The 21836-nt window shown below is 40.3% G+C and overlaps 1 protein-coding gene across 1 annotated transcript in view; it reads right to left on the bottom strand.

Moving 5' to 3' along the window:
• Positions 1-21836, bottom strand: part of met (MET proto-oncogene, receptor tyrosine kinase) — an 89269-nt gene that overhangs the window by 48613 nt on the left and 18820 nt on the right. The window contains exon 3 of the mRNA XM_015008371.2: positions 6382-6585. Within this exon, the coding sequence (XP_014863857.1) occupies positions 6382-6585 (204 nt within the window). The remainder of the gene's footprint in view (positions 1-6381; positions 6586-21836) is intronic.

The following is a 21836-nucleotide window of genomic DNA, read 5'->3' as shown; positions in this document are numbered from 1 at the left end:
GAAGGAAACACACACTTTACGAACATCTAGAACAGTCTCTGGTCTAGATACAAAACATAGCGTTTGTGCGATTGCATTAACAGCAATTTGACATTTCAAAAATAAATTTGCTTGATGGAAACACTGCAATTTCTACAAAAAAAAAAAAACAAACAAAAAAACCCTCTCCTTTTTTGATAAAAAGTTTTGGTGCTAAATGAGGTGTTTTTTTTTTGGCTGTACCAAAATTGGTTTGTTTCCCAAAACTGCAATGCAAGCACTTTTCCCACATCCCAGGGGTCACGTGATCAACAACCAGATGGTTTCACTGACCCAAACCACAAAGAAGATGATGACAGGATCACAGAATGTTTTTTTAATGACTTATCTAGTGAACAAACTTATTCATGTGTGATTATAACTGTTTCCTGATTAACGAAAACACTACAAATGCAAAATTGCGTTCTTTTCAATAATAGCTGAATATTGACAACTACTGAGAACCAAGGAACCTCTCCGAGTTAATTTGATGTTAATCAGCGAAACTTGGTTTGGGTTGTGAGGTTTCAGGTAAAAATGGGTTTATTTATTTTTTCATTATCCTATTGCTTCTCTTCAAAACTTCACAAACAGCAGACTAAACAGAACTCAAGTGCTTAGAGTTCATAACTTCGACCTCAATGTCAGATGTTTGACAAAGACATTAGCTTTTCTTCCTCACAGTACATTCCTGCCAAAAGGGAGGCTAGGTCAGGACGCTCCGTCAGATGGCGGGATTTTATTCACTCACCACCTTTTCATTGATGCAGAGGTAGTCTAATAAACACCAAGAATAATAAACAGTGGGACATGTCATATGCAGTCTGTATGATAGAAGGACTGAAGAAGCTAGAGGACATCCATAAGTTTTTGCTGTGCTGTGCCAGCACACCTTGACAGGGAACTGGAGCAGAAAAACCATCCAGGATGTATCATCCCTCCCTGAGGCCTCTCTGCTTTGCCCTATTTTATAACATGACATTGAGTAAAGCAGAGTTGTGTGAACGCAGCATTTTTTCTTTTTCATTACTGTCAGTGCTAAGGCTTCTAAAAGCTCAACGACGCTTGGCAAGTCAGGCTCACTTCAGCTTAGGATCCTCCATAGAGATGCCACAGATCCAGCATGCACCCAGACTGGTTGGGTAAACTGAACATGGGCAGAGACATGCGAAAATTATTCACACCTCTTGAACTTTCTCACATTTTGTCACGCTACAACCATCATGGGAAAATCTGTCGACAGGACAACTACCAGTTTCCTCAAAGCTGGTCTGTGGGGCAAAGTGGTAAAGGAGACCACTGGTGAGAGGAAGACATACGAATTCCCACTATATTCACTTTCAGAAAGAGGAAATGGACTTCTTATCATCGTTCTGTATGCTAATATTAGGTAAACATCAACCATCAACTCCAGGCTTACATACAATGAAATCTTGAATTTCACTAACACACCCACACACACACACACACACACACACACACACACACACACACACACACACACACACCCCCCCCCCACACACACACACACACACACACACACACACACACACACACACACCTTCAGTGAAACACACCTGGTGCAATACTTATCCGTTGTGGTTATGCTGCAGCTTTTGGCTTTGGAACAAACATAACTGAACAGGGTACTAATGGGGTATGTGGTCACTGCAGTAACATGAGGTTTTTCTAAATTATACACACACCCACACTTATATGTGCACACACACACAAGCACACACACACACCTAGCAGCCAGTAACACAGTTAAGACAATCCAGTGGTGACTTGTGGTGTGTGTGTTTGTGTGCGTGTGTGTGTGTGTATGCGTGAGTGCGTGTGTGCGTGCGTGTGTGTTTTATGGCACTGGCCAACGGGCTGCACTGAAGCTGTTGACTGTTTCACCCTTTGGTTCAAGCCTACGATGCGTCAGGGCATCCAGGAAAAACACAACACACTCAGCGTAGTAAACTTTAAATGTACTTTTTTTACTCAGTTGGCTGAACCGCAGCTTGGCCTCTGATTCCTCTGCTGACAAACATCTTGTTTTCCAGCGTCATTCTTTCACTGCTTGAACCTCATGATCAACGTTAGCTTTTGTGACAGCGAGGATAATAGGTGGCTTTCCGCAGGGGACAGGGCCACACAACAGCCATTTCTCTGGAGGTAATAGTGGTGTAAATTACAGCTTATTGTATTAAGGAGGCTGGGGGGAAGTTTGGCCTATAAACACTGGCACTGTGTAATTCCCACAGTGGGCCGACTGAAGTCGAGGGAACGCTTCCTGAGTCAGTCCACTGGGGGGGGAAACAACGTTCCTTTTCTTTCACTGCCTCTGCCCCATATTCCTTCTCGCTTTGTCCACCAGGGCTGACGAGGAAGCTCAAACGCATGAAAAGTTGACAGGTCCTTTTGGCCCAACAAACAATGAAGTTGATTTTGATGAGAACTTCTTGTAGGTTTTCTTCTGCGTAGCTTTAGACGGAGGCAGCAGGCGGTCAGGGGGTCATCAGGTCAAATGCATACCAGGGTGACTTTGGGGAAGAAAGGTTTCTGTTTGGGTTCAAATGAAGGATCTTAGCGACTTGGAATTACAGAGTCAAAAATGAGTCAAAAAAAAAAATTGGACAATTTAAAAAATCTTACTGCCTAACGAGCAAACACTGATTCTTTCTAACAATGTTTAAGTAGAATGAAAAGTTGAGAATGCTCAGATTGGGTTCTGTTGCTGGAATAAATCTCTAGTGGAATTGGAAAGGAGTCTGAACTTAAATTTAAAACAACAAAAACCACAAAAACAGAAGATGTCTTAAAGCTCCGGCATGTAACTTTTATAAAAGATGTTTTTTACATATGTATTAAAACGGTCACCTTATAGCGACTGTATGGTATGAGACAGATAAAATGTGAAGATCCATCTTCTCCACCCTGAGTGAAGAAATTAACCGCTCCTGACCAGAGCCAAGACTGTCAATCAACCTCATGTACTCACTGCTCAATGTGGTGGCTATGCTAACTAACCTGAGTGTTGATGACAGGCTCTGCTCTCAGGAAAAAGCTGTAGTTTATCAGAAGGGGGAGGAGAGGATGAGCAGGCGTGTGCCAGGGTGATTGACAGCGCTAAGACCCGCCTCCTGGCTCTGATTGGTTGTTTCTTGTTAGCATTGAGAGAAGGCAGAGGAGTTTGATTTTCTTTCGCTTATTATGTGTCTCATACCAAACTGTCACCAAATAGTGACAGTTTCAACAAATATGTAATAAAATATTTATCTTTCATAAAAGGTGCATACTAAAGCTTTAAGCTGAGGACCATAGTGACACTTTTGAGAATATATGAATAGATAATTGACAGACTAATCCCATCTGAGTGTGAGCCTACATTTTGAGTAAAATGTTTTTTTTTTTGTTTTTTTGTTTTTTTGCCATGTTTGCTGCTTTCATTTTACTTCAGGCTGTAATCCCTAAAACTGGCTCGTCCTCATTTCTTCCTATTCTCATTCTTCTATCTGCTGCTTTTCTCTGTTGATTCTACAAGCAAAGACTTAAGCCTGGTCGTGTGACTGTGCGCTGCTTGCCACTGCTTAACTAAATGGTTAACTTCGTGAAGTTTAGACTCCTGCTTTAGCTAAAGCTGAAAACAAATCAACTTGTGTATGTTAGTGGAGATGGAGCCTGGGGGGAACGGGGCTCTTGGTATTGGGATGAGGAGGGGGGCTAAGCGTGAAGTGGCATGGCTGGCTTTAGGACTGACTGTGGAAAAGCACGGCAACAGCTGCAAGGAACTTGCAGAATGCCGTGCGAGGGAACGCGTTAGGGAAGCCCGTCGTTCACCATTAACGTACCGTTCAGCCTGTAAGCCCCCTCGCTCCCCACTGCCTCTGCCCTCCCCGCCTTTCCTTGCAGCTGTCATGCCGATTTTCCATGTCTCTGCTGCTTTTTTTCGTGCATGCTTTTTATTTCTTGAGTTTCGAAAACACGTGACGCAACTCAGCTTTTGCTTTTTGGCAATTCATTCCGTTGCGATAGTATTTTAACAATGCAACACAAATCGCAGGCTTCAGTCAGCAGTCATGACGCTGACATGTTGTTTTACTGATGGAACGACGGGTAAAGCAGGAAACAAGGTGTTGCATTCTATGGTGTGACATGAAACAACACAAGTTTGCCATTGGAAGCTGATTAAACTACAACAGCCTTAATATACGCGCTGAACTGTAAAACATTTGAGCAGAATTTAGTTGTGTCTACTATGTTCTATTTTTAAGTCAAATAAAAAGTGAGTTTTAGATTTTGAACCCTAAATATGTGAAAGTTGTGTTAACGTTTTATTCATTTTGTCAAACCGCCAAGAGCTGATTAAACTAGAGTGTTTAGGTTAACACTTAAACAAAGCTTAAAAAAAAGAAAAAGACAGGAGTGGGAACTATTTCCCAGAGTGCTTAGCAGCAAGTTTTTTGTATCCTGTGTGTGTTATATTGATCTGACTCTTGTGTGTTAAGGCAAATGTTTATTTTAATGCAACTGACAGTTTGCAAAGCTTGAGGATAAGTCCTATTCACACTAAATGTTTCTGAACAGAATTTTATGGTGATGTTTAATAAAATTCATTATCAGATTAGAAATTTTGTTCATGCAATTTGAAACAAGAATTTAAATTAGTAAAGTAAAAAAAGTTATTTTAAGTTATTTTAACTTGATATTAAGAGTGAAAATAATAGGTGAACTAGATGAGGGCAGTTTTTTATGATATTTGTGAAATAATTATTTGGTTTAAATTGCAGCATTAAGTTAAAACTCACAATTCAATATTAATTAACATAAAAATAAGACATTTTGGTTCTTGTTGTTAAACCAACTTCATGAACTTTAAACAGTTTTCTTGTTGACTTTAAATGAATTGTCAAGGCAGCAGGTGGACTTTCATTTTAAACCACCTTCAAATGTTTTACAGTGTTCTTGCATTAGTCAGCTGCAGCCTTCAGAAAGCCAGATTTGGCCTGATTATGAAACAAGAGAAATAAGAACCACAGTTTATGTGCAAAGCCATCCTCCAAGTTATGTAAAGACATCAAACAATTAAAGATTAACCAATTTCTGAAATATACTCAGGGTGTTGAAGTTTTGTTTACTCATGAAAATGAATTGAATGTTATTTCATTCTGGCAGGTGTTTGGTCACATGGCAGACTTTAACTTCCACTCTTGGCACAAGATATTAAAACACCTCGATATCTCACCAAAGTGAAATCTGTCTGCACTACGCAGTTACTTCCAGCTTATGATTCTCTGGAGAAATATTTTGGACTGATGTTATGAGGCCCAGATATGAATGTGGGGTCTTTGAGCTTGGCATTCTGTGTATATCAATGTTTTAGAGAGTTATTTTGAAGGAAGAATGGCAGGAGGTTCTGACAAACCCAACTAATATCAAACTGGCATTGAAGAAGAGTCCATGAGTTCCAAAAAGCTTGTGTGGCAGCAGTTTAGGTACTCAGTGAAGAAAGAAACAGTAACGTTACATGACACAAACATTTTGTAAACACAGCAAAAATGCTGCCACAGGCCAACCGTTAGCTGCTAGCAAAGCTAAAGTTAGCATCCTAGCAGTCGGTGATAGATTGAAGGACTATTTCACAGTATTTCATTGAGTTCGGACTGTAATCATCACCTCTATTTCAAAATTTAAACAACTTAAGACTGATAGATAGCTCCATGTTGAACAGAGACCTGTTTTAAATTGTACAGTTAAGGAGCATTGCCGACGCTTTTCTTATTTATTTATTTATTTATTTATTTATTGCCTAAAAACCAGCTTAGAATTGACAAATTAGAAAAAAAACTTAAAAATCCAACATCAGACTGAGGTTTCAGAATCTTAAAGATTCCTCATGATTCTGTAACCAGTTTGGGTTTTGTTCCACCTTTAGTTATGTAATAAAAAAACATATCGTCTTGTTTTGTCGTGTAGTGTTTTTTTAATGGCCTGGATGTATTTTGATGTATTCATGTAGAGCAGAGTGCCCAAAGTTGATCCTCCAGGCCCGGCATCCTCCATGTTTTAGTTTTCTCCCTGGTTTAACGCACCTGGATCAAATGATGGCTCATTAGATGGCCTAAGAAGAACACTGACGTGCTGAAGAGATTGTTACTACCACCAGGGAGAGAACTAAAACGTGCAGGATTTGAGGACCGACTTTGGACACCCTGATGTAGAGTTTCTGCCTACTTAGTCCTAACAGAGAAACTTACATCTAATTTAATCATTCCCATGCAAACAAACACCTGCCACATAAAATAAAAAATAAAAAATTGAAATACTGCACAGGATTTTGGTTTTACCAGCACTTTGCGTTGATCTCCTTACCTGTATATGTCGTCCATCTGCCGTGCCGAGGTACGCCACAGTGCGACCATTGACTGGAACCACTGTAATCGATGTGACCAAGGTGTTCTTCAAGTCTTTGTGCCAGAACTCCAGCCTCTGGACAAACTGGGTCACCTGCAGGCGGTACATGCCCTCCTTCCCCTCGTGGATTCCTTCGTGGGGGTCGCAGTCGTCTGAGGAAGTCTGCAAAGAAACCAAACTGCATCAGACAAAAAAAAAATCCAACCGAGAAATGTCTGTTGTGGTTTCAAGAGTGAGTTTTTTTTCTTCCCCCCTCCCCCATTATCACCAGCAATAACATCCGTTTATCTATTCAAAGGAGAATCTGGAGTCTGGAGTTGGCATAAAAGGCTGCTGATCACCAGAGATAATTAGAAAACTGTTGAGAAGGAGACAGGGATCACATTTCACTGTTCAAACAGAGTCTCTTAAAAACCACTTGCTATATAATATCATGTAGAACTATCTGTTTTCATATCTGACCCAGTGGGGGGGAGGGTTAGAAGCCAAACCTGCTAAGCCCCCCCCTTTAGCTACTCTTTCATCAGGCTGAGCTCGTAATGGAGGTCTGGCTATGATAGCACCTCTAGGGCAGGAACGTGTTTTGTTGGACAGTGAGGGCTGCTGGATTTCATGGGAAAAGGCCAGACTTTCATGCTGTTTTTCATTTCGCTGACTGTCTCCAACTGTCTCCACATGTTGTTTTTTTTTATACTTTGTGAACCTCTGGTTTCTTACAGACTAAGGGTAAAGACCTAAATCTCACTTTCTCTTCACTGTTGTGTCTGGAGCTTCTAGATCTTACAGTGAAAGCACAACTTGTGTCCAGGGATTGATCCTCTCCCCATGCCTCCCCCACCTTCCCTTCCTGGCCAGTATTGTTTAACTGCCTTTGCCCTTTGCCTGTTTAGTCATGGCATTCTGTCCCCGGCCTCAGATTTCATTAATTATTAATGACCCAGGGGGTGGCAAGTCTCTTGAGGCTCTTTGGGTCCTTGACCTGAACGCTTGACCAAGCTGTAGCTTTCTGCTGTTTACTCAGCTCTGGCGCGTGACCTCTCCACCGGAGCAATGGAGCGCAGGTTGAACGATCATGGCAACTCGCTAAAAATGTTGAGCTGAAGCTGAAAACCTGATCTGGACTTAACAACGCTCCAGTCCAACATATTCTTGCATCCGATGAAGTCATAGCGCCATTATTTGCGGTTTGTGTGAACCTTCCTTGGTCATTTGTTTAGGCAGACAAGCTTTGAAGATGAAGAGAACAATAAGGTTGTAATAAATCTGGAAAGTTAATTTATTCTCTTTTTTTCTGTTGACTTCTACTTCAGGAGATCAGGACTTCTAGAAGGGTTAAGTTAAAACGTCAGAGACACGATCCGACCTGACAGGCACACGGTGGTTATATTTTAAAAAGGCTTAATATGAACCCAAGAAAAAGCTGAAGGAAATTGAAATTTGGCAGAACTTTTGAATGCACTCCTGCTGTACATCTGGGTAACAAAAAAGGCCAACTTATCTGCCTTGAATTAACTAAAAAAAACAAGGGGAAGATGGTTCAAATTGGATTAAAAAATGACAGTCTGTGACTGAAACCCATTAAAAACTGGATGACAGAATGGACACGTAGGAACGAAGAAAAGAAAAAAACACGCAAAATCTCAAGAAAAGTCAGAGGAGTGATTTCTCGTTTAGACATGAGGTAGAAGTTATGTGTTTTACAACATCTCTGCAGTATCTATTTTTTTCAGGAGGTTTCGTTTAAACCGTTTCACTTTTTGGAGAAAAAAAGTGAAAAGCACTAAGCAGTTGCTAAAACCAATTCCTCTTAAAAAATACCTGACACTGACACGTCACTGCAAAAATGATGTCATGCTGGATGAAACAGCAGGCCCTGGGCTGATTATTTTCAGAGCAAACAAACAGGACTTTGGTGTGTTTGTTGAAGCGGAGCAGTCTGATGTGATCGCGAGCGCTGAGCGGCATTCCTCTGCCTCTGCTGAGGTATTCCTGTGGATCAAGAAGATGAGATTGGACAGCGGAAGGCTGTTTTGACAAGTCCAGTTTGAAGCTGCGCTGCTGTTATCCTGGGCTGGTTCTTGGCTTGTAGGCAGCCTTTCCTGGGCTGGCTTGTGATGGGGTCCCCGCCAGGAAAACAGGTTCAACGACACCCTGAAGCCATCACGACTCAAATATGTCACTTCAATTAAAAAAGGAAAATTTAAAAAGCAGTACGTTGGGAAAAATATGGAAGAGTTTCCCATTAAAACCTGGTGAACAAACAAAACAGCCTGGCAAAGGTGAAGGAAGAAACCAGACAGGTCAAGGATAAAGTAGCCTGGTCGTTACCTTTCTACACAATGATTCTAATCTCCTAAGTTAATTTGTTCCATTGAGCTCAATTTCTCAGGATCCATCTCATCCTGGCCAATCAGTGAACAGAAGGCAGGAGCTGTGAACGATGATGTTGAGTTTCTGTGCTGTTTTTGCATTGTGGTTTTAGAGGAAGTGAATGGAGGAAGTTGGCCACGCTTCCAAATATTGAGTCGGAGCAACAGGAATGCTTAAGACATCTCAAATCCAGATCCAATTTATTTCTAAAGCACATTTAAAAAGAATAAGTTTCCCCAAAGCGCCGTACAAAACCAAGACAAATCAAAGAATAAACACAAAACAACATTAAAAGCACACACATAAAACCAAAGACAATAAAAAGAGCATATCAACTTATACCAGGCCAAATGTTATAGAAGAAAAATAAATGTTTTAGAAAAAAAACTTAAAAACAGGAAGCAAAGATACTCGTCTAATATCCAAAGTTTGGGAGTCTAAACAAATAAAGCTCGATCTAAATTTCTGCCTTGTTAATCGGGATCAGTAAAAGCAGCTGGAAGCCAATGAAGGGAGGCCTGGATAGGTGAGATGTGCTCACATGTGTGTGTACCAGTTAAATAATGAGCAGGTCCATGTGGAACAAGCTGAAGATGTGAGGGGAATGCTTGAATACTCGACTTTTGCAATGCAGGGCAATGCTGGTAAAGATGTCGTTCTCTTTTCGCAGAGGGGGAAGGTTGTTCGCAGCGCATGCAATTTCCAAAAACCTTCGTAGTGTAGCTGGTGCACCATGTGTCACAGCCAAACGTTAATGACTGGATACCATCACATCCTATCGTTTTAAATTTCAACAGTCTGAGCCTCCAGCAAGCTGAGGCTCCATATCGTCTGGATGAAACAACGAGGAAAACAGTATTCCATTCTCTGAACATCTCATGAAGCTCTGTGTCCATCTACCATCTGAAAATGGAAAGAGTACGACACAAATAGTAAACATATCGAGACATGGCCGTCCAACTAAACCCACAGGCCAGCCAAGGAAAGTCAACAGGCCCTCCATAAGTCTGGAGGAGAGATCCTGAGCTCAGGTGGGAGCCTGCTGACTGGAGAACTCTCCATAAATCTGGCCCTTCTGGCAGAGAGGCAAGAAGAGAGCCATTGTTGAAAAGCATTGATGTGCTACATGTTCCAGGCTATTTTCTGAAGCAGTGTGTAAGCCATTCAACAGTAACCCTGCGGCACATATGGAAGATACTGTACACTTCTTGGCCCTATACTTAACCAGCAGCCATTGTCCCCAAAACAACGGCCCAGCGATTGGATTTCCATGTTGTGAAGCTCCCAAAGCTAGCGGCACTGCTTGGGAGCATCTAAAGGGAGGTGAAAGGTGATCCCTGTGGCTTAATGTCATTTTCCTACTCTCCCTGTGGCCCCTGGGCCCTGTGTGAATAAACACACTAATGCCTGAACGCGAAGCCTTGGACTGGGTTACTCGCAAAAGTGCTTTTGAATATACAAACTGCATCTGCGGTGCAAAAATAGTGTAACAGCAGCACCGCTAATGTACGAAAATACACATCATGTTACTGAGGCTTATTAGCTCCGACTTAGCAGACTTGCGCACATGCTCGGACGCAGTCTGTCTCGTTTGCAGGGGGCGCTCAGCTGGCTGTCTCTCTGGAATAACAGACCTTTGACCTCTGGGTTGTTTGTGCAATGTTGTGCTCCAGGCAGCGGGCGTTTTGGTTGTCGCTGGGGTGTGCGAAAATGCATTTCTGAGAGACGGCAAAATGCAAAACAAAATGAAAATGAACACGTGCTGGTCAGGGTGGGCGTCCTCCGTCTGGTCTCTGACACGCACGATACTCTGCAACCTAAGTCTGTAGCAGTAATTACCGTGGTGTGTAGGTGTTGTGTGTGCCCAGCAGCACAGGTGGCTGGGAGAAAGCAGTACACGGTGTCATGTGTTAATGTGTGTTTGCATGTGCGGGCGCTGCGGAGAACCAAGTGTTGGAGAATAAGGAGAGCTGACAGTAAGGTGAGGACAGGGCCATGGAGCTGCCCTCAAGATGTGAACAAAGACAACAGTGAGGGGGGTATGAGCAGGACTGGGAATCACCACTACAATAGATCAACACCAGTAAGGCATTATATGTAATAAATATAAGGCCAGAAAGACATTTTAATTAATAAAAGCAAATTGTATTTGCAAATATCAAAAGGGAAAATTCTCCTGCCATCTTGTAGTGTAAATGGCAGACAGCATTTATAATGATAGCTATCAGTATGAAAGTAGATCTAGGGAGCTAGCATGTGGAGTTAGCTTTGACTTCTCTAAAGAAGTGACTGTTTTGAACATTCTGGACTCTCAGTAGCTCTGTCGTCACATTTTTGTGAACTGAATGTTTCCCAAAAAACAAAACAAAAAAAACAAATTTTTTTCTTGAGGAATTCCAGTGCTGATATCCACTGTCCCCTGGAGGCTGAAGCAACATCTGTGAGGTCTTTGCTCTGAGCGTGAAAAGTGAGGAAGAAAGTTTTCACACAAACATTTTCATAAACTTAACAAAGCTTTGCAACGACTCTGTTTAGACCCGATGATGTGTCCAGGTTGGCTAACATCTAAGAGCACAAATGGTTCAGTTAAAGCTGCTTTGAAGATAAATATGCATGTTCACACAACTGCTACAAAAAAGACTTAGTTGAGATTACATTCAATTTAGCTGCAAACAGCCTTTTATTCCACAGCATTCGTGTCCACTTATGCCCGTCTAATATGAAGAAACACAGTGAACCAATCTGACCTCTGAAGTTTTTGTAAAATAAATAAATAAAAATAAAGAAATGAAATTTTATTTTTGTTCCACTTCATAATAATGCACTACTTTATGTTGGTCTACCACATAAAAGCTAAAAAAACAAACTCAAGTTTGTAGTTGTAATGTAAAAAATCTGAGAAAGCACAAGACAACATATGTGCTGCCACTCATCTGCTCCATAGTTCGAAAAGCCTTTGATGAGAAAAAAGAAAAAAAGACTCCTAAATTAGATTTTGTACCTTTGGGATTTCCTTAAGCCTTGTAATGTGTCCAGAGGCCTCTGGACACAGAGAGGCCTCTGGACACATTACATACAGGATCCTCTCTGTCTTCAGACTTAAACTAAGTCAGCAGACTGCACACTGCTGGAGCATTTCTTCACCCAAAAAGCTCTGGAGCCACACACCAGGATGCCTGGTCGACTCAGATCCGTGGCAGTACGGTGTTCTGCCAATGAATGCTGTCTTGGCTTTACGCTCCTATAGTGAATTACATTTGAAAATTTGTGTCATTTCTTAAATGTTTTCGAAGTACGAGGTGGCAGAGATGTTGTTGAGCTGGGAAGCATCGGGAATGACACAGCGATCATTTTTCAACATTTTTCGGTAACACTTTATTTGAAGGGGGTTGTCATAAAGTGTCATTTGGTAAATTATGACACGTTTAATACAAAGTTGACATTATTCAAAATGTCTTTGTTATGACAACTTGACATTAACCAGGAAATCATTACTGTTTAAACTTTACCTTTAATAACATAAAGTTACCTAATTTTTAAAGTGCAATCAGTAATACTTTTATAACAAATTTATATCAGTAATGATTTCTTGGTTAATGTCAAATTGTCATAACAAAGACATTTTGAATAATGTCAACTTTGTATTAAAAGTGTCATAATTTACCGAATGACACTTTATGACAACAGTCATAAATATTCATGAAGGCTTATTCATGTTTATGACGGTGTCATGTCAGTCTTATTCAACCCCCTTCAAATAAAGTGTTACCCATTTTTCTAACAAGCCACTTCCTGCACGAGACTCTTCCTGACCAAAACCCGAAATTCTCATGTGCCATGGGGGAAAAGGATATACCCTTGTTCAGAGCGGATGCTGAAAATATAATCTCATTGTTTCATGAAAATAGCGGTCTTTCAAAGCCCCTCTAACAGACCCTGGAGTCAATGTCGGCCCTCAGACTTCATCATTCCCCCTTTTCACCTGCCGTCTTTCTTTGTTTTTTCTTGTTTCCTTTCCCTTACCTCCCTGCCTCACAAAAACATGTATATTCAGTTTTTAGATGAATTGTAGAGATGTGTGCATCAAATCCAGAACAAATGCAAAAGAATTTGGGGTGAGATGTCATGATCCACTTACAAAGGGATCTCGTAACAACCTGGGCTGAAAGGTCGCTTGCCAACGAAGAAGTGAATATCAAAAAAGCAGTTACAGTAGTAGTGTCAAAGACAAGGCAAGTTAATTTTTAGAGAAATGTGTTGTATTCTGAAATTGAACTGTTTTGCCTTAATGACCACTGTTGGAGAACAAAGCTAGCAAGCCTATGAACACTATATGGGATCATGTGTTATGGTTTTGCTGGGCGAGGGATCGGCGTTCTTCACTTCATGGTTTCATAAGGACTGAACAGTATGTGGAAAGACTGAAGCAGTCATCCACCATGAAGACAAAGCTTTGGCTCAAATGACCAGAATCATTAAGCAAACCTGTTACAAAGTGGCTAAAGGACAGCAAAGCCAGAGTCAGTTTAGCTTGCAGAGCTAACAAGTATCTCAGTCTCGAAACCTGACTCAGGCCACGTTCACCCGGAAACAATTTCAGGTGCATCTGAAAATGTTTTTTGTCTTTTTAGGCTGTGCATCCATGTAGATTTGGTTTCTTGGGAAACCAGAAACGATCATTTTTCAAACCGGGCTCCAGAGCGGATGCATTCCAGAACATTTCGTGTGTGGCCATGCTAAGCCCAGTCGTTTTTAAAGCTACAATGTCAAAGCTTTTTCTGTGTGTGTGTCGTTCTCTGGCATTGTTACAGTGCCACTGATTGGCCCGGCAGACACAGAATACGATTGGCCCGTATTCTGTGGTGCTGTATTCTGCTGTGTGGACGCACCAATTTTCTGAATTGTTTACAAAAATGATGCTGGCTCTGTCAGGAGGAATGAACCAAGAGTTCAACAAAGAGAAGCATACGGAAGGGTAGGCTACTCAAAAATGTTTGACACAAGTCACATAGTTTAAAAAGGAAAGCAAAAGGGAACTCTATGAAATAATAAAGAAACATATGTCAATCTCATTATCCTCACTTTTCGCAAATAATTTTGGTTAACTTCACTGAGCCAAAACAGGAAAAAAAGTGAGCATGTGTCTTTTTATGCAGTGGATGACTTTTCAACAGAATGCATACGGTTGAATGAGCTCAGCGAAGAAACAATCCTCAGCTCTGCTTACTGACATTAGTGGGATGAAGCCTGGCAGTTTGAGTGATTACTGCGCATCCTCTGCTTCCTTTAAAAGTCTAAAATATCGTCTCTGAGAGCACAGAGGGGATGATTTTTCACCTCTGCTTCACAACTTCTGCTCCAGGATGGATCACAGTATATTTTTACTCCTTTTCTCAGAGATAGGGGATTTATGTGATTCAAAACAAGGCAAAGGAATTATAGACTACTGAGACCGCAGTGGAGGCCGGTGGACAATCGGAGCTGCTCTCAGGAAGCCGTCTGATTTCACCACTTTCTGAAGGAAAAGACACATTCTTGGGATGAGCTTTCCAAAACTGTTCCTGCAAATGCATATTTCGGTCAGGCTGACTTAAGTGTCAACTTGCAGATCTAAAGGGATTAGCGGGGTAGACTCCCTAACAGATTCTTTCCAAAGGTACATCTAAGGAGAAAAAGAGTTCACAAGAACTAGTTCCAAACTGACACATTCAGGCTAATATCAGTGGCAGTGACGTAACAGGCAGCTCTTTATGGCGCTAGTTGGGTTAGCATCCATGCCGCTCTCATGCTAGGTGTTTCATAAAAACCTCAGACATATGAGATACATTACATCATGTAAACCCTGGAGGCCTGCATTTTCCACACCAGACATATGGCGGATGACTCCTGCTGGACTCATTCTGTTCTTCTTGACTTTTATTTGCTTGAATAATGAAGTCTCGCTGACATCTGTGACATCTACAGTGAAGGAGCTCCACCAGGGAGCATCATGGGAGATGCTACTGACTTATCACCGGGATGGACAAAGAGGAAACTGCATCAAGATTTAACCTGGTTTAAAGGTGTAATTTCATAACCATTTCAGAAAGTTTACTCAAACTATATCTCAAAGTCTTTCTATAGGTCTGTGTTCCTCCAGTCTGCTGATTTCTAGCAAAGTTAACTCCTAAAACAATATTTTTATGAACAAAATCTGAAGGTTATATATATATATATATATATATATATATATATATATATATATATATATATATATATATATATATATATATATATATATATATATATATATAGTTGAAAGACAAAGAAGGATATATGGGTAGAAGAAAGAAAGAAGGATAGAGAGAATTCAAGATAATGCTCTAGAAGTCTGCTTCTACACCTGCAGAAAGAGACAAAACATCTGCATACATAACAACAACAACAACGTCACTGTAAAGTACACACCATAGGTTAATAGAAGATGTATGGAGCCCCTGCTTAGACTGCAATTACTATTATTTATTTGGAGCATTAGTGTCTCTGTGAGGTTTTGCTGAGTTCCAGTCGGACAGCTGAGCCGAGCGATCGGTTGTATTTACTGCAGCTGCTATTCCTGCATGTGCTCTTAATTACAGAGACACATGAACATAAAGAGAAGGGCGACTTAGCTCCAGAGCTACTTTGGGGAGCGATTCATAATCATCATTTACTGCACACACATGACTCTATCACTATTAGCGAAAGCCTTTTCCACTGAGAACTGAAGAGGAAAGTAATAACTGCATGGAAGACTGTTGGACTGAAAAGAGCATGCTTTTATGCTATTTATATTAAGAAGACCTGCTTTTATTTTAAAGGAGGAATGTTACACAGAAAAAAACACACTTGCCATATTTCAGTTATTCCATCCAATCTGTTTGTTTTTTTTGCCAAAATTCCTCCCTCCTAGCAGTCTGGAATAATCAAATCCATCCACTGGTGCAGACACTTGGCAGACGCTTCACAGCAAAAGCAGACAAGATGCTACCATTTAAAGCATATATCATATCTGTAAGTGTTGATCTGGTTTTCATATCTATCTATCTATCTATCTATCTATCTATCTATCTATCTATCTATCTATCTATCTATCTATCTATCTATCTATCTATCTATCTATCTATCTATCTATCTATCTATCTATCTATCTATCTATATATATATATATATATATATATATATGTATATAAAATGTGGTGCGTGTTGCGGACAGTCAAACAGCAGCTGGTGAGCAGCGGCTCGGCAGCAGCCGTTAAGGAGTAGCCAGATAACCTCAGGTTGTAAACAGCAACCGTTTGTTCTCCTGCAGCAGGGCGGCTTATCAACTGAGCGTCAACACGGCGTCTGTCCACGCGTCCCTGTGTCAGAACGTATCACTGTCAGGCATTGAGCATAGGGTTGATTCAAAGAAAGGTTACTGTGTCATATAAAAAGTAATTGTTGCTTTTTTCTTCTGTGCCATTTGATCCATGCAGGGCTAAATGGGAGAGGGAGTCATTCAAATTAACATGTGGGACTGTGGGAGGAAGCGGGAGCACCCAGAGAAAATCCACCCATAAACGAGGAGAGAACGCAACATCTACGAGGAGAAGCAGCAGCTCTGACAAATGGACCACAGCTGCATTTGTTAGACCTAGGTGTTCTAGATCAGGGGAGTTGAACTCAATTTAATTTTGGGCCAAACCAAGATCATGAATGCTCTTAAAGGGCCGGTTGTACCAGAATCTATTGCTAAAACCCGTCAATGAACTGTTAAAATATAAATAAATTCATAAAATGAAATAATATTCAACATCTTTTCAGTCCCTCCAGGATTTCCCGACTGTTTCTGGGATTTTTAAAAATAATTTTGAAATATTCGCACTTACGTATGATGGGAAATGCGACTGTTTATTACTTGCCGTATCATTACGGATTACAAACCAAGTAAGGCTGAGACACATGTTTAGTAGAAGTAGAACACATCCACCTTCAGGTGATAGTAAACTGTCAAAAGGGGACAATATTTTTCACCATTGTTGCAAAAAATCGGAAATAAACTCACAGTTATGCATTAGTACAACAAATAAGTGCAGGGATTTGTTGATTTTGCGTGAATTTCTACGATAATTCGCAGGAAAGTGGAGGGACTGATTGATGTAATTTGGCAGTAAACTGATAAAAACTGCTTTGATTTGATTGATAAAATAGTATTTAAGCACACTGTTATCTTGACGTTTCTATTCATGAGTCCCTTTAAAGTTTAGAGGGCCACATAAAAAGCTGTGGCGGGCCAGATTTGGCCCTCAGGCCTTGATTTTGACACGTGTGCTCTAGATCATTAGGCATAATTTTATAACAGAGAAAGATAAAATGAGTAAATACCAAATTATGCATTCTCTTATTATGGGGAAAAAAGTGATCCAAAAACACTTCAGTAGCTCTATTTCAATTACAAATGTGCACAAAACTCTGTTGATATTCTATGAATGTTGAAAACACAATTTTGCAATGCAGTGTTTAAAAAAAACAAATGTAATTAAAATCTCACGTTATTAAAAATCATGGTGGTGACGTATGTAAACACAAGATATGTTCAGAATTCAGCCACAGCGCCTGCTCTCATCATCCAATCAGAGGAGACGTCAGCTCCAATTTTAGTCGTTGATTTTGCAGAAAAATGATAAAACTTTTTAGTAACCGTGTCAACTGTGCAATGCTGTGACAGTTGACAGGAGCCAGCTGTGTGCTGTCAAAGGAATCCAGTGCCTACAAATACAAATGCTGCTGTATGCAAACCAGAGAGATGCAAAAAAGTTTTTCCATTGCAGTTTTAGAAAATACACAAATTTCAATATAGCTGAAAAAACACCTCATCCTAACAACAACTGTTTTTGAAAAAACGGGAGATTTTTCAAAATTGGCAAAATTGCGGTGTTTCCATTAAGGATATTTATTTTGTGGATTCTACTCCGTGCAATTTAACAATTATTGCTAAAGCAACTAACGCTAATGTAATTACTGTTACTTTACAAGTTGCTTACAACCCTTGGGGCAACTTATTGCCATCAAGTGATAGGGATAACTGGCAGTTGTGTATAATCAGCATAAGTATGGTCAAATATACTCCATAATATGAGATAGGAGGAAAAAACAAAAATAGATGGAGGGGTCCCACATGTGATTTGAGTTCACTTATTTATATATATTTATCCTGCCAAGTGGTATGAAGTAGTTCCAGACAGAGTCAAATAAGATCTGAACTTATTGAGCACAAACACTCCCACTAACTTTTTCCGTTATTGTAAGAACCAGACAGAAACTCCAAGCTGCAGAATACTACGCTGGAATCTGAAATATGGAAAAATGATGAAGTGAAAAGAGCTCTCGATTGGGAAAGTGTCAGCTATTTCCCAGTCAGTCGCACTTTCACTCTGATTTCTTTTCAGAAAGTTCAAAAGCCATTTCCAGTAGCAAAGAAACCCCGCTGCTGCACAGCCTAAGCCTTATCAAAACACGTCGTGAAACCAGCATGCTTTGTAGAGAAGCAAATCGCCATAAATGGTTTCACATACTGCAGCAGCTTGCAGGTGGCATCCATTTGTGCAAGTATATAAAGTCTGCATGACAGAATAAGCTGTCTCCTCAGAGAGCTGACCATGAAAACAACAATGCAGTTTTGTTCTACTTTTTTCCCCCACTTGGAAAGCTCCTGGAAACTGGCACAGGCTTCGGTACAGTGCAGCCTTTTCAAGGCGTATCAGCCCATAAATTCTCTATCGGATCGGATAGAGAATTCGGTCTAGGCTTTGACAGGGCCACTCCAGAACACCCATCTTGTTGTATCGTCAAACCATTTTTGTCTACTGTTAGCTGTTTGCTTCAGGTTGTTCCCTTCTGATGGAAACTATTTGTCCTCCAGGAAATTCCTGCTTTGCTGCTTTTAATTGCCTTGAACACATGATGCTGCCACCACCATCTGATGATGCTGCCCACAGTGGGGATGGTGTATATGTGGTGATGTGCAGTATTTGGTCTCAAATAGCATCTTTTCTGATTACCAAAAAGAACTTCCTTCCACTTGAACATGGAGTCTCTCACATGGTTTTTGGTAAACTGTAGGCGAGGGCTGGGAGTAGTTTTTTCAACCAATCGACTGAAATTCTGTTGAATTTAAATCAGTTGTTTTATAGGGTGTGAATATACATTCAATCACTCATGTTTTATGTTAAGTATTTTTATCTAATAGTCAATATTTTGTGTATATCAGCTTCAACTTTGACTTCAAAGGGTTTTTTTTGGTAAAAAATGTAATTATTGATCACAGTTGATTTGTAAAAGCAAGAAAAGGGTAAAACATGGATGTGACTACACTGTTTTAACACTTTATTTGACGGGGTGTGTATAAGTTTATTACAGTGTCATAAACACGACATCTGTCAAGAGGATGAAGGAGTTTTCATGAATGTTTACGACTGTTGTCATGAAGTGTCATTTGGTAAATGATGATATAAATGTGTCAACTTTGTATTATTTCGTAAATAATTACATTTTAAATTAGGGATGCATGATATTATCGGCCTGGTATCGGTATTGGCTGATATTAGTTGGAAAATGTTAGAACAGACATAAGCTAATCTGTCAAAATAACTCACTGATATAAAAGTTGTTGTTTTCATATGACAAAGCAGAGACAACGATGCCTGCAGCACAATGTCAAATTTGCTCTGTTTGAGTGTTGTCATTGTCTTAGAGAGAGAAGATGTCATGAATAAATTTGACATTAAACATAATACAAGTTGAAGGTGTTACATCATTTTCTGCCTTCTGAATTTGGCAGCAGGTTAAACTGACAAAGATAATGCAGTATTTTAATTCCACAGTAGAGAAAGCCATATAGTTTCAGTAAGTAGGTATAGGAAAATAATATCGGTATTAATATCTGTTAATGGCCAAATAAGTTTTAGTACATCGGCATATCGGATATCGACAAAAATCCAATATTGTGCATCTGTACTTCTAATGCCAAGTTGCATTAAAACTTGCATTAAAAGTCCATTAAAATTGTTAACTTTGCATTAAAAGTGTCATTATTTACCAAATGACACTTCATGACAACAGTCATAAACATTCATTAAAAACTCCTTCATCCTCATGACAGCTGTTATGTCATGTTTATGATAGCGTCATGTCAGACTTCTGAACACCCCGTCAAGTAAAGTGTTACCTTTACTTTTTATAGGTACCATGACTAAGATATCTTCTGGTATTTTTTCTAGCTATTCGTAGCAGTAAACTTACCTTCCGCCATCTTGTTCGTTGAAGTCAGAATCACCGATGGCAAAGATAAGATCAAAGCTCCAGAGTTGCTATCTGTGCCGTCTCGGCTAGCAACTAGATAGCATCTGTGTTTGTGGTGCATTGTATGGAAGCCCGGCAGGGTGATAACAGCCCTATGTGTGTGTGTGAATACAGACAGAGAGAGGTGGGTGCACACCCCCTTCTATCGTCCCCCGTTTACCTGCAGTACTTGAGCACACAGTCATTGTGGAGGGATTACTTGTTCAGGGGAATCTGATCTGAGCTCAGAGCTTCCTGTGGAAGGACATTGCCAGCTCTTTTTGGTGTTAATTCTTCACACCTGTAGGAATTCAGGTGGGAAATTGAGATCGGTTTGCTGAAATGGTCATTTCGAGCAAACAACAGGAACGCTTTGTTTTGGTATTTAAACAGTTCTCCCTTATCTCTGCAGGTATGCAGCAAGATTTGATCTGGAGACTTTCATTAAATCCGACCGTCCACAAGCCGAGCTTTCTGGGATGTTTTCTAATCTCCAACAAACTCTTTGACACCAGTTTACTTCAATTGGTTTTGTACATTGACACAGCCATCCATCATGATGAATTACAGATCTTGTTTTGGGAGTTAAGAAAAACAATTTGTTTCAGAAATTTTCAGAGATTAGTTTTGCAAGAAACAGCAGATAATCCTCATAGAGAAACAGATGAGACAGGAAAAAAAAAGTTCAAACAGCAGCGCAGATGATGTCCAAATAATACAGAAGCCTGTGTGTTAATTGTGTGTAAAAAAATAAAGTAGTGTTGAAAGAATGTGACATGATTAAGAAGTTCATTTTGACAGCCTGTATGTGTATACATGTGTTTGGATCACTGCCTGAACCAGATGGTGTGTGCTGCAATCTATATAACAGGAAAGGAGGCAGATTCTGTTTTCTTTCTTTGTTTTTGGAGGAGAACTCTGTCCTGACATCATGTGGCAACCCGACCCACCTGAACTGTCAGGACAGAACAGGTATGCATGCGATGGTTCAGTGAGATGCAAATCATAACAAGTGTGAGTAAATCAGCCCTATCTGCATTTTTTCCCAGATTTTATTTTGTATGTGTGGACAGCAAATGAACGGCTGCTCCACTTTCCAATCTGGAATTTCAGTGTAAGACTGGAATTCCACCAGGAACACAGAAGGTCTAACTTTCTAGTACAAACAGAACACACAGCATATTATTATTCTGGCATTGATATTCAAAGTAAAAAATACAAATAAAAAACAGCATTTAGTTTAGGATTTCAGATTTTTTTTAAAAATACCTACTATTTGTAAAATAGGAAAACAACATGACTGTGGTAGAGTTATTCATATTGTCTGTTTTTCCATAATGTAAAGGCAGCTAAGGCTCAGGCAGACATGTGCATCCTTTACTACCTGTTCCTGTTGTGACAAAGTTTAAAGCTAACGCTCATCTGCAGGGTGAAGCAACCTCCTTCCATGTGTCCAACCTCTCTTATGAAGTCCCAACGCTTGAGTGAAACAAGGAGGAGGAACACTTTTACTCCTGTCTTCCCTCTTCACAGCGACTGCAGCTCTGCTGGGATCATTGCTGCTTTGCCAAAATTTGCGACCATGAGCTTTTTTCAAAGAGGGGCAACTTAAAACCTTACGACAAACTCGTCGGACCGCGGAGCGATCCGGGGTCAAGGTGAGGCCACTGCTCAGGGCAGCAGGAGGAGAAGAGAGAGGAGAG

Source organism: Poecilia mexicana, unplaced genomic scaffold, assembly GCF_051168715.1.
Source record: "Poecilia mexicana isolate PSO_F unplaced genomic scaffold, ASM5116871v1 scaffold_6, whole genome shotgun sequence".
Taxonomy (NCBI): Eukaryota; Metazoa; Chordata; class Actinopteri; order Cyprinodontiformes; family Poeciliidae; genus Poecilia; species Poecilia mexicana.
This window is presented reverse-complemented; position numbering and strand designations above follow the sequence as displayed.